General features: G+C 41.2%; 3 protein-coding genes across 3 annotated transcripts; all 3 read left to right on the top strand.

The window, feature by feature from the left end:
* Positions 1-387: 387 nt before the first annotated feature.
* Positions 388-3,849, top strand: ppie (peptidylprolyl isomerase E (cyclophilin E)). Its single transcript, XM_035673587.1, has 10 exons — positions 388-497; positions 964-1,062; positions 1,171-1,214; positions 1,671-1,697; positions 1,821-1,902; positions 1,992-2,095; positions 2,179-2,302; positions 2,494-2,679; positions 2,810-2,952; positions 3,637-3,849. The coding sequence occupies exons 1-10, from the start codon at positions 467-469 to the stop codon at positions 3,703-3,705; spliced, it is 909 nt and encodes a 302-aa protein (XP_035529480.1). The 5' UTR covers positions 388-466; the 3' UTR covers positions 3,706-3,849.
* Positions 3,850-4,292: 443 nt separating this feature from the next.
* LOC118336670 (gap junction beta-4 protein-like) lies at positions 4,293-6,475 on the top strand. Its single transcript, XM_035673338.1, has 2 exons — positions 4,293-4,441; positions 4,878-6,475. Exon 2 carries the CDS (start codon positions 4,981-4,983, stop codon positions 5,770-5,772), a length of 792 nt encoding a protein of 263 aa, XP_035529231.1. The 5' UTR covers positions 4,293-4,441; positions 4,878-4,980; the 3' UTR covers positions 5,773-6,475.
* Positions 6,476-9,937: 3,462 nt separating this feature from the next.
* cx35.4 (connexin 35.4) lies at positions 9,938-13,463 on the top strand. Its single transcript, XM_035674625.1, has 2 exons — positions 9,938-10,113; positions 10,799-13,463. Exon 2 carries the CDS (start codon positions 10,869-10,871, stop codon positions 11,730-11,732), a length of 864 nt encoding a protein of 287 aa, XP_035530518.1. The 5' UTR covers positions 9,938-10,113; positions 10,799-10,868; the 3' UTR covers positions 11,733-13,463.
* Positions 13,464-13,490: the final 27 nt, after the last annotated feature.

Below are 13,490 nucleotides of genomic sequence, written 5' to 3'. Positions count from 1 at the left end.
TCATTTTTTACTCACCCTCTGTTGGCTAACATGCAACACTAGTCACAGTAGGAAAACCACAGGTGTAAATAATAAAATTAATGATTAGTTCAGTTTAGCTGCTTCAGTTTAGCTGCTTCAGTTTCAGGGTTGTGGTTGTGTGCATTCTTGCTTGGTTGTGGAATTCAGCCATCCTTAATGTTATTAACACCTGCTCCTATAAAGATTATTAGCTCAGTTACAGACTTACCACACTGAACTCTGCTTCTGTGCAAATAGCAACCCTACTTGCTTTGACAACTGAAGAATGTTGTTTTCTTAAACGGTCAGGAAAGACAGGAAAGAAAAACAGGAAAGTTGACGCCTGCTGCAGAGGGTCTCCTCCGACAGGCGGCGCTGTAGGGATTTTGGTCATATGGAGGCGGGCCTCAGTCTCTCTGCACCAATGACGAGCTGCTGGGGTCAAAGTTGAAGGGTTGAATCAAATATGGCGGCTAACAAACGAGTGCTGTATGTTGGTAAGTTAATGTTACTTTTCATAAAAATACGTTGAAGTTATAGTGTTTCAGGAAATCTAGCTAACGTACTACGGGTGTTGTTTTAGAATTAGTTAAACCAGACGCAACTAAATATGTATAAAGTGCACATAATATAAAGGAAAGCTCCGATACGTAAAGATTGAGCCGGTGAAACATGAAAACGTCACCTCAAAACATGGCAGCTGCATTGGTTTTAAACTTTACAGTTTTCACAACACCACAGATAAAGTATATTATGTAAATGTGTGTAATGAAGTCTGAATAAATGAAATAAAATGGCAATAAAAAAAGCTTACGCCTCAGAAACACGTCTCTCCAATCGTTCTCGTTGTGTCTTGAACGTACCACGTAAACCTCCTTTATCCTCTAATCTGAATATAACTCACTTATAAACAAACATTTCTTCATTGTCAGAAGTTGAACTGTGTCGGTGTGTTTCTGTCAGGTGGCCTGGCAGAGGAGGTGGATGAGAAGGTGTTACATGCAGCCTTTATTCCGTTTGGAGACATCACAGACATCCAGATACCACTGGACTATGAAACAGGTGAGTTCAGGAGTTATGCTATAAAGTGTAACAGTAAGTGTTTACATCAAACACTGTGGGGAAGATACATATTAAACTCTATTAATGTGACTGGTGTTCTGTTTTCAGAAAAGCACCGAGGATTTGCGTTCATTGAGTTTGAATTGGCAGAGGTATGTACTGGTTATAAAGCACATATCAGGTATTCTATTACACCACTAAAGACAATACTCTGTGGGAGAATCATGAGATAACATTGAAAATGGAACCCTTTAAGGTTAATTCAGTTCATATAAGATGTGTGGTTACATTATTGAGATGGATTTTGAACATGTACACACCTTAACTGAGCTTGCTGACATATGCGTTACCTATCTACAACCATAAAACATAGAAATGCACTTAGTGTATACTATAGTAGCAACAGAAGAGAAGGATTTTGGGGTCCATCAAGAGATGATTCTCAGCTTTTAATATGACTGAATGAATGTATCGGCATCATGTGTACACAGTTTTATTGAAATGTTGTCTTGAGACGTTAATAGTAGTCTGCCTGGTGAATTTAAATGTGGTGGGACTTTCATGGTAAATATCTCTGTGCTCCTAACCTATTTATGCCCTTCGTCTAGGATGCTGCAGCAGCTATTGATAACATGGTAAGTGGATTGCATTGCTTCACATTAATGTCAGTGAATATTTATTCCTGTTTGGTTGTGAAAAATGAAAAAAATGAGGTTCCTATTTTAATGTTGATGTTTTTCTTTCTTTTTCTCTGCGAGAATGAATCTGAACTTTTTGGACGGACTGTCCGGGTCAACACCGCCAAGCCCATGAGAATCAAAGAAGGCTCTTCTCGACCAGGTAACTGATAGAAAAACGGTTTATAGAAGCCTTTAGCTGGGCAATAATTTAAATCCTTGTTTCTGATTTTAACTCTGCTTTTCCTTCAGTGTGGACGGACGATGACTGGCTGAAGAAGTTCTCAGGGAAGACCATAGAGGAAGCTGAGGGGGAGGCAGCCAGTGGAGAAACAACCAACACTGCAACACAGGAGGTGAGCTGGCTTTCTTCCTGAAGTCCATTGGTGGTCCTCTGACTCCTAACTATGTCAAGATACTGACTTAAGCCTTTTTGCAGGGAGAGCCACCGGCTAAAAAGGGCAGAGTTAATCCTCAGGTCTACATGGACATCAAGATTGGAAACAAGCCAGCAGGGAGACTACGCTTCCTCCTTCGAGCTGACATCGTTCCCATGACAGCAGGTGTGTGTGTGTGTGCGCGCTGTCGGGCATTCAGTATCACATCTTTGCCAAAAATAAATACTGTAGCTGCAAAATGTTAAGCTTGCTTGCTGTTAAAACAAAACAACAAATGAGTAACTACATCAACTCCTTTGATAGACAAATAAAGTCAGTTGGCAAACAGTAACATCTTTTCTTCCATCTGTATACAGAGAATTTCCGCTGCTTATGCACACACGAGAAGGGCTTTGGCTTTAAGGGCAGCAGCTTTCATCGCATCATCCCTCAGTTCATGTGCCAAGGAGGTGACTTCACCAACCACAATGGCACCGGTGGCAAGTCCATCTACGGCCGGAAGTTTGACGATGAAAACTTTGTCCTCAAACATACCGCTCCAGGTAAGGAGTTTTGTACGGGTGTGTGTGTGTGTGTGTGTGTGTGTGTGGTCTTTGTAAATGACAGTCATTGTTTATGTTTACAAGCCGATCCTGTGAATAACTGGCCCATCCTTGTCTCTCGTGCTCACAGGACAGCTCTCCATGGCCAACTCTGGGCCAAACAGTAATGGCTCTCAGTTCTTCATCACCACTGACAAAACAGATTGGCTGGATGGTAAACATGTGGTGTTCGGAGACCTGGTGGAGGGGATGGATGTGGTCCGTGCAATGGAGGTATAGAGACTGCAAAATGATTGTTTAGATATTTTTATATATATATAATAGCCGCTTTCTGTTCCACAATAAAATAAAGGGTCATGTCAGTGATAATATAAAACCCAAAACTCGCTGCAAACAAAAGTGTGCACTCATTTATTAAATCTTAATTATCACCAGTGGTTCCCACAGGTCCTTGAAATCCTTGAAAATTTGTTTAAAAATAGACACAAACACATAGGTCATTGAAGAATAGAAACTGAAGTTCTTTTGATATATATTTTTTACGTACATTATACATCAGTAATAGTGTAACAGTAATTAACCTCAATCCCTGTCTCAAACTATGCCGTGTTGGGAATTGAAGGAATTGAGGAAAGTGGGCCCTTGAATTTGAAGGTGTGGGAACCCTTATGTCTGCTGGTTTACCAAAGGGGCTGTTAATGCTATGATAGGAGATAAACCTTCTAAACAATTAATCTTGATTTAGAAAATAAAAAATAACACTTGTGAGTATGAACACAAATATTATCTAGATCATAACTGTAGCCATAAATGTTGAACTCAAACATCTCTCTGAGCATTATGTATGTGTATTATATTATTAGATGCTCATATGGTTATAAAAGCTTGTATATTTTGAACACAGTCAGGCTGCATTTTATAAGTAATTGCTGTATCTTGTATCTTTTCCTCCTACAGGCTCAAGGATCAAAAGACGGCAAGCCGAAGCAGAAGGTCATCATCTCTGATTGTGGAGAATATGTGTGAACAACAAAGAAGTGTGTGCTTGTATGCGTGTATAAAGGCAGTGTATGTCTGAGCGCAGAGTGTGTTCATGGTCTTTTGTATTTTGAACCCACATTATCTGCCATGTAAATATTTCAATAAACACATTTTTTTATAAAGAAACAACAGCTTGATGTCTGTTACTCCGATGAACAAATAAAGTGTCACATTGATATGCTGTTTTTTGCCTTACCCCTTATATAGTTGCATAACTACCTGTTTATAGCATATTGTCTTCATTATTTTGAAGTTAGTAACCATCACCTGTCAGTGTTGTCAAATGCCCTGCAAAGAAATAATTATGGACGCTTATATCTCCTCACTATATCTCATAAAAAAGAGTGGTTCAAGCATAGTATACAAATCAAACATGCTAAAATATTTGATCCATATATTATTAATGTACTTAATGGGTTTCATATAAATAAGTGAATGATCGCCTGTTTGAACAGGTTACACCATTTTTACAAAATTATTTAAAAAAAAAAAAAAAAAACAGCCCATCGGACGTTTCTTCTCACCTAATTAGACAAACAAGTATTTGGAGGAATGGAGCTGCCACACCTGAGCAGGTTGAGTGGTGAGAAGAAATGGCAGGCAAACAACTCCACCCCCTCCACTCCCGTCGTCTGTTGAGAAATCAGGACATACTCATCCGAGAGGTTCATCCAAAGCCTATTCCTCCGCTGCGACACTGAACTGCAACAGCTTCAAAACTGTAAGTATTCAAATTTACATAGAAAGTACTGAATCGGATTGTAACGCGAACTTGTTCACTTTTACCCGATTTAGTAGGTTTTAGACGTGAGTATTTTGGATACGCGCAATTGCGCATGGAATGTACAAACTTGATGAAAGCGTTTACCGCTGCCGTTACGGAGTGAACGTCTGATTTAAGGAAGAGTTGTCTGACTGTGTCTCCGCACAGAAACGAATTAAAACGTATCCGCTTATATGACAATAACGTCCAGTTTAATAAAGGTTTGAATGGTACATAATGTGCTAATTTTTCTTTTTTTCTTTTCTTGTATGTTTTGCCTACCACACATCTTAACGTGTATGTAAATTATCCAGTCTCACCTCAGTTTGTTTCTTTGTTGTCTTAACCCCCTCGTGTATATCTGAAATATGACTGTGCTCTCGTTTTGTCTTAGTCTGGTAGATACCTGAAGTTTCGTCTGTGCCATTTCAGCCGAAAAGAGCTTCCTCTGTCTTCCATCAGCAGGAAGAGAAGACAGGCTGTGAACAAACCTCGTCATGAACTGGGCATTCCTCCAGGGCCTCCTCAGTGGGGTGAACAAGTACTCCACAGCCTTCGGCCGAGTTTGGCTCTCCATTGTTTTCCTCTTCAGGGTCATGGTGTTTGTGGTGGCCGCGGAGAAGGTGTGGGGCGACGAACAGAAAGACTTCAAATGCAACACGGCGCAGCCCGGGTGCCACAATGTCTGTTATGATCACTTCTTCCCCGTCTCCCACGTCCGGCTGTGGGCCCTGCAGCTCATCTTCGTCACCTGCCCCTCTCTTCTGGTGGTGATGCATGTTGCCTATAGGGAGGACAGGGAACGCAAAAACAGGCTCAAGTATGGCGAAAACTGCCACCGTCTCTACAAGAACGTAGGCAAGAAGCGCGGGGGGCTGTGGTGGACCTACGTCCTCACTCTGGTCTTTAAAATAGGCGTGGATATCACTTTCGTCTACCTCGTCTACCACATCTACGAGGGCTACGACTTCCCCTCGCTCATCAAGTGCGAGCAGAAGCCCTGTCCCAACAAGGTGGACTGCTTCATCGCTCGGCCCACTGAGAAACGAATCTTCACCCTCTTCATGGTGGTCACCAGCCTGGTCTGCATCCTCCTCTCCATTTTTGAAATCGTCTACCTGATTGGCAAGCGCTGCTTTGAATGTTTCTCCCATGTCAATAACTCTTCCAACGTCAACACCAACACAATGTCCAGCGGAAGCAACTTGATGGAGTCAAACACATTAAAGCTGATAGGCAAAAACACCCCTGAAACGCCCGCCCCTTCATACAGAGTCGCCATATCTTGAGATACTGAGAATAAAGGCAAAGACTTTATGAAAAACAAAGACATGGGAAAGGATATATGCCTGTCCTCACTCTACAGACACTTCCATGTCAGCAGACATTTGTTTGCTCAGACACTGAACTATGATTGAGGTAGTTCCATACTGTTTCTGTGTCCACTGTCAGAAAATCGGAAATTCTGGACTTCAAGACTCATGTGTCACTGATCTGGAATGTGCTCACTGTTGTGTTCGGGTCATTTTTTTTTCAGTATTTACAGAGATTTTACAAAAGTTCTAGCCCTTGCATAGGGGAAAAAAAGCAAGTTTGTGTGGTGCAGTGTCAGATCTAGCCTCGATACCAATTACATGAGTCACCATGGTTTGGAGAGGATGGTTTTACAAACACATGTGGTTTTCTGTGTAAGATTTTCCCTCTGCTCGTTTCCCCTCTTCCGAATGTTTAGTTCAAACTGTTCTGTGTCTTTTCCCGTCACTCACATGTTCATATCTGACTCCTTGTCAGTACTGTACTTTACATAATTTATCAAAAGGTTTAAAAGATTGTTGTTGTTGTGCATGTTACTGTTCTTACCTGTTTTGAACTGATTTCTTCACACAGACAGAAGAGAGCAATGAAGTTGTAATGCACTGTTGTAAACAGTTAATAATATCAAAGGTGCAGAGTGGCTGCATATTGTTAATATTATTTTTCATTAAAGATAATTGTCATATTTTGAAAATGTGTGTTTTTTTTTCTCAGGAAGACAATTTGCCAAGTCCATACACAGTAATGCATACTGCATTCAAAAGAGAACAAGTATTTTAGCTGTAACAGTTACGCAATATGCAAAAGATTCTTAGTAAATATACTAAAGGGTAATGTAAACCAGCCATTGTTGATTCTGCACGAGTTTCGTGGTTTGACAAAGATCTCAGACTTTCTTTCTTCTTCCACTTTTTCCATGTTCTTCATAAAAGCCCTCCCTCCCCATTGGGCCACAGATTGCTTTGTTGCTAGGAGCAGCACCCTCATTGTTTAGGTTGATTGGTACTTTGAGAAGGGCAGAGGAGGAGTCACCCACTCTTCAGTTCGCTTCATCCGTGCTGACGTGTGTGGATACACCCAGTGCAGGAATTTGTCGGTCCGTGCAGCCTCTAAATGGATGTTTCCAATATTTACACTTCAACATGCGATAGGAGAGATGTAGTAAGAGTAAAAGGACATATTTTCCTTCTCACTCTCTCCTTGTGGTATGAGCCGTGTCATTATTAGTCTTATAACATGATGTTTTGAGATATCTGCCTCTGAAACTATGCCACGTCAGTACCACAGAGGAGAATAAAATATAGTTTGTGCTGCTCAGAGCAATAAAGACATTTAAGTTTTTAAGTGTCTCCCCACAAACAGTGAAAGGATAATCTGCAGGCACCACTTTTAATAGCTTTCATTGGAACAGTTAAGGTCTATTTCAGTAGACAGCAATTCCGATGAAAACTATTAACAAGTGAGGTCTGTGGATTATCATAGTAATAGGGGCACTGTTTCAGGAAAGAGAAGCCACAGCTGGAAAATAATTTTTCACTTCCACTGTATTGGGGTGGCAGCAGATAGATCTGAATCCTCAGCAGATAAAAACTGTCTTATCTGAATGGTGGGATAACACAGGGAGTGTGTTGAAAAATATGTTTGTTATGTGTTGGATTTGAGACTCAATCCATCCATATATAAGTACACACAGGGATGGCATTTCCTCCCTCTGGAGTCAATGGTTGCACAATTAAATGAGCGAAGTGATGAAGTCTGAGATAATTCTCACTTTTAGACTGAGCTAGAGGAAATATTGTGCCAACATGATCTCTCTCAAGTGTTATATCAAGCATCCTAAACTGTAATATCTACTGGCTCTGAAAACATAAGCAAGCTTCATTATGTGTAGTTCTCTTTGTCCTTTTTCTGTGAGTCCAGCCTGACTGCCAGCCTGGGTGGTTCTGTAAATGAGCCAACAATCACTCCAATTACAAGACCCTCCCTGCTCTTCTAGTATTATTTCTCTTCTCTTCGTCTTCGCTTTCTCTGCTCCCTGGTACATTTCCTTCCTTTCATAGTACCAGCAGTGAAAAGCGTGTTAAGCGTGAAAAAAAAGTGTTTATCCTGTTGTGTCCGTTTGTCTTGTTGAGACTTGTGGCTGGCAGAGGTTGACTCACGGGGTGCATTCCTCCAGGTGTGTCCCGGGCCGACTGCCTGGACCAGTTCTTCATCTACAGCCAAGAAGCAACTTTTCTTCCCCTGCCCCCTGCCCTGAATGCAATTCCTGTCTACTGAACTGCTCTTAATGTTGCAAGTACAGATGTTGTGTTCAAGTGCTCAAGCCATATGCAATAGATGACTTTCCTGAAAAGCACAGCTGCCATTGATTCTTCTAACAACATCCTGAGAGTTTTAGCTCACAGCTGCAAGGCTGCGAGACTTTGATTGAGAGAAGCCTGCGCTGTGACATCTCTTTATAGTGTTACTTTTCACTTTTGGTGTTAGACAAATTCCTTTTTTAGGATCAGAAGTGTTTCTAGACGGATGAAAATATGAGCATAATATGTAAAACAAACTCTTTCTAAATGCATTCAAAGACCCAAGTTTGACCCTGTTATCAGACAAGTGAATTGCTGTCCGCATCCATTCATATCCATTTCTTTTTCAGAAATGTTAACAAAGTAAAAACAAAAAAGCTCAGTTATATGGTAACTTATTGTAATATATGCGTGTGTCATCTCAACACACCCATGTAAAGTATAGGTGTAACTTCTTAGAAAAGGTTTTTTGGAGAATGCTTCCTTATCTTCTTAGAAATTTTGGGCTTGGTTGGGGGCTATTACTGTTGTGAGCCTGAGACATGCCCATTGAGGCATTGTACATTGTGATTGTACTGAGCAATACAAATAAACCTGACTTGACTTGAAGCTGATGTCTGAACAACTCTTTTATCGTCTTATGTAATGTAAACACGGGGATTCAACAGCTCTGAATGCAGGAACCAGTCTGCAAGAACTGGCAAGCTCTGGCACATCTTGATCAAGCTGATATTTGATATTCCAACACTGCTAATGGTAGGCTGTTTTCCTCACAGAACAGAGACACAGTAATAAACAGGAATACGAAATCGTGACAGCAAAGTGTAAAACAAAAAAAGTTTGGTTGTGACAGTAGCTGGATGGAAAAGTGAAGACAGAAGCCACAGCTCATGATCTGACAATGAGGATGAACTTAGAGGCGCTGGGAGTTCATGAATTGTGACAGTGTCATCTGAGTAGAGCTTGGTTTTAAAAGGGATAAAGGAAACACAATACACCTTTTGGCACTTGTATGGGTGTTGCATGAAAGAGTAGAAGCAGACAGTGTAGAAATCAAACGGCAGAAGGACAGGGAAATGTTATAAATTTCACAGTAACATACGTACTGATCTCCCCTCCACTCGCCCTCGTCACCGCCAGCAACATCCCAGAAAATATGCTGCCTGGCCCTCATAATACTTCTAGGACGTTTAAACAAAAAGAGGTTGCATGCACAACAACAAAAAATGCATTCACCTCAGGGTGTGTCTGCCTCTTACGTATACTTTCTGAAGTACTCAGAAACACGCTGGGACAAGGAGACAGTCCTTCCAGGAAACATGAAACATAAAAAGAATGAACTTAAATCTGTCTTCTCTGAACTTTTTTAATTAACACAAGCCCCCCTTTGGGAGAAGCACCCTTCCATTTTACCCTGTCTGAGACTGAAGCTGTCAGATACACTGTAACCTAACTTCTGTGTCTGTGTGGTGCATGTTGGGACATATTAAACATTCATATATATATGTGGAATCGAACCCAGGTCACTGCAGTAAGGACTCAGCCGACATGGGGCGCATGCTCTAGTGTGTGTCCCACATTCAAATTCTTTAAGTTTAACTACTCTTTAGTTTTCTACAAGGACCCCTGGTCCTCTCCATGTTGCTGATCACAGACTTTAACCAAACTTGATTGTTCATGTGTGGTTAGGGTTAGGGTTAACTACCTGGACATGGTTTCTGAGAAACTGTGATAACTGTTATTTAATTCGCCACCTAACACTGGCATGTGAGTGGGAGAGACAGGCAGAGAGCGGGAGAGGGAGGGAGTAAGAGAGAGGAACATCTGGGGCAGCCCAAGTCTTTCTTCTTTAACCACACCCACAGACTCATTTCTCAACACAGCGCTTCTGTACCTGTCGAGTGGAGCCAAATCTGTGCGTTAAAGGACTAAAACGACATAAAAGCGACAAAAGAGCTGCTGGAGATATGTGTAATCACGTGTCTTTCAACTATTAATGGACTAATACTTCTTTTGGTAAGTGAAAAATTCACTATAATGAACTTTTGATGTATCTAAGATGAGTTAAAGTTCGCGTTTAAGCCAATTGGAAATGAGTGTTTCTCCGGTGGCCTTCATGCGTCAGTCTATGAAACGCTTATTTTTTTCACTGGTGGCTGTAGAAGGTCCATATGTCGGTTATGAGGCAAAACTATCTAAACTAATTAAAATATGTACAAATAACGCATACAGCCCGTGCGTAAAAGGCTGTTTTTTTGTTAAAGACTCAGACCTACTCAAATGACTGTCTGCTTTTGATGTTAATAGATACACAGCATAAGGCTGATAGTATTTACTTTATTTCTTAAATTGATATTTGTATAAAAGTTGGGAAGTAGACATGCTGCTTTTTAAGATGCACATCGTCTGGTTGTGTTAAAAATGTTGGTCTTGTTTCTTTCATGAACGGTTTGGCTCCAGGCCTGCTTCTAACTGTGTTATTATTAGAGGTTGTTTCTGGTAGGGTTGATAAATGAGACCTGTGGGAAACGTTTTTAGATAAATCAGCGTGGAAGATAAATGACTGATTTAAAAAAAGACAGAATAAAAGGTTCTTTGTTATTAAAGCCACCTGGAGTAAGTGAGATACTGTGAACATGGATGTTCACAGAGTGAAAGCAATGAAAACATGTTCACCCATTCTTCATTCTGCCACATCCAGGTCTGAGGATAAACTACTACCAGCAAGAGAAGAATTCCAGAGAAGACTTATCTGACTGCCAGCCAAGGATATGGACTGGAAGACCTTCCAAGCCCTCCTCAGTGGGGTGAACAAATACTCCACGGCGTTTGGGCGGGTATGGTTGTCTGTGGTGTTTGTCTTCCGGGTTATGGTGTACGTTGTGGCGGCAGAGAGAGTGTGGGGCGACGAGCAGAAGGACTTTGACTGCAACACTAAGCAACCCGGCTGTGCCAACGTCTGCTACGACCACTTCTTTCCCATCTCCCACATCCGCCTGTGGGCTCTGCAGCTCATCTTCATCACCTGCCCGTCTTTCATGGTAGTCATGCATGTGGCGTACCGTGACGACCGTGAGCGCAAATACAGGGCGAAGCACGGTGACAGCATCAAGCTGTACAACAACACGGGCAAGAAACATGGCGGCTTGTGGTGGACCTATCTGATTAGCCTCTTCGTGAAGACGGGCATAGAGGTCTCCTTCCTCTACATTCTCCACCACGTCTATGACAGCTTCTACCTGCCTAGACTAGTGAAGTGTGATGTGTCGCCATGCCCCAACCTAGTGGACTGCTACATCGGCCACCCCACAGAGAAGAAGGTCTTCACCTACTTCATGGTCGGAGCGTCGGCCCTCTGCATCATCCTGAACATCTGCGAGATCATCTATCTCATCTCCAAACGCATTGTGCGAATTGCAAACAAGGTGAAGAGGCGCCATCGCAACGTGGCCGTGCATCAGGACAACTACAACGATGACCCCTTTAACAACTGCAACGTGCCTGTGTCGAAGCTGAACCCGAAGGAAAGGCCTCCGTCTTTCAAGACTGCGTACAAGTCTTCGCACAGACCATCTGGACTCAGACTCGAAGAGAAGATACGGGCTTCTGCTCCTAATCTGTCCACGACTTCGTGATTGAAAATGAAGCCGAAATCAGGATGAAGATCAAGAGATCTGCAGTGCTTGGGCTAGAGCCCCATGACAAACCTCAGAAAACAGACTCAGAACTATGAGACAAACTACAGTATGTGTCAAACCCTGGAAGTTGAGTCATCAGTACTGGATTCTTCCTGTGGGCCCTTGTGTCTACATCTATGACTCTTTTTGAGCGTATGAACTTTGGTTTCCAAGTCAACATCCACAATATTTACAAGTCAGCTAGAGCCAAATTGATTGAAATGATATGTGGGTTTCTTCTTTAAATACAATAAAGGTCTGTGTGCCTTTCACCCCTTCCACTGTATTAGAACATTCCAGTGAGGTTTTGCTGTGTTTCTTGTAATAGGAGTTTTGACACGTTAGGGGAAGGAAATGAAAAACTGCACACAAGAAGGCAGGACACACCTGGAAGAGGTATTCACCCTCCCTACCAGTGTCTACAGTGGTGTGTCAGGGTGTTGTATTGTCACTAAATGTTAGATGCAAATTTTATTTAATTGAACTGAAATCATAGCTTCATCTTCACAATTTGCTGTCCTGATGACCCTAAGTCAAGAATGGTATAAACAATTCTGCACGGGAGTGTGGACACTCCAGAGTCATAGCGTTATGGCTGAGCAATACTTGAAGGTTTGCATACTTGCCAAAAAAAGATATTTTTGAACACATTTATTTTTTCAGTTATGATTTATTACAGCAACAACATACATAAATACATGCTATATTTCTTTATCTAAAGCCTTGGTGGGCATATGCTTGGTCTCAGGTTTATGCTGCACAGCCACACGTTGTACATAGACTGTGTTTTGACGTGCTTGTACACAAACTTGCCTCATCCAAGACCACTGTTGATTTAAATAAGGCGAAAGGAATGCTGCTGTTGAATTCTGTTTTGTCGGAGCTGGAGCACCGATAAAGAGGTGGGAGGAGGGTTGGACAAACACATGGCTCATCAAGTTTTTGTGAGTTCCTAATCATCCACTGTGGATGTCAGGTGGAAATGTGCTTTCTGCACTAGCTCTTAACAGTGTCATTTGTTTAAATTAAATTTATTGAATGAATGTTTCTTTTTGGGCTGCTTATTGACACCTTTTTTCTCAAATCAGGAAAATTGTTTAAAGTTTATACACAATTGAGGAAATAATTTAAAACATGAGGGACAAATGCCAGCTTTCTTAACATAAAGGCACCACCATAGTACAAACACATTTTTTCTTTCACAATATGTCTGATCATTACTATTATTTAAAGAATGGTATTTTTCCACTGTTGTTGACTCATTTCTAAGCTTCTAACAATAACTGTCAACCCGTTTGACAATTAGTCTTTACCCATTTGAAATTGCAATGATGAATATTTTTTTATTTTCCTGTCTCTGATACAGTATGATGTATGTTTTCTAAGTATTGTAGAGACCTGGGGTAAGATTCTCAGCCTGCCTGTCATACTTGTCAGTCAGGTTTTTGCAAGGTACGGCAAAGAAAATAGTTTGTTTATTCTGAATCATTTCCGCAACAAACTGCAAAATCACAATGGAGATTGCAAAAGATTGGCTCACTTGAGTGCGACCAATGATGCCTCAAATCCGTTTTTTTAATGCAAATCTGTAGAACTGCTTTTGACTACACATCCATGGTTCAATATTACCTTACTTTATTTATATAAAGTTCAGCCATTTATATTGCCTAAAACTATATTTCAGAGATTGTAAAGCCTTCACAATGCTGTAAATTT

This window comes from Morone saxatilis, unplaced genomic scaffold (assembly GCF_004916995.1).
Source record: "Morone saxatilis isolate NCDOM2014 unplaced genomic scaffold, NCSU_SB_2.0 Contig3, whole genome shotgun sequence".
NCBI classification, from domain to species: Eukaryota; Metazoa; Chordata; class Actinopteri; family Moronidae; genus Morone; species Morone saxatilis.
Note: the sequence above shows the minus strand (reverse complement) of the source record. Positions and strands in the feature narration are given on the sequence as shown.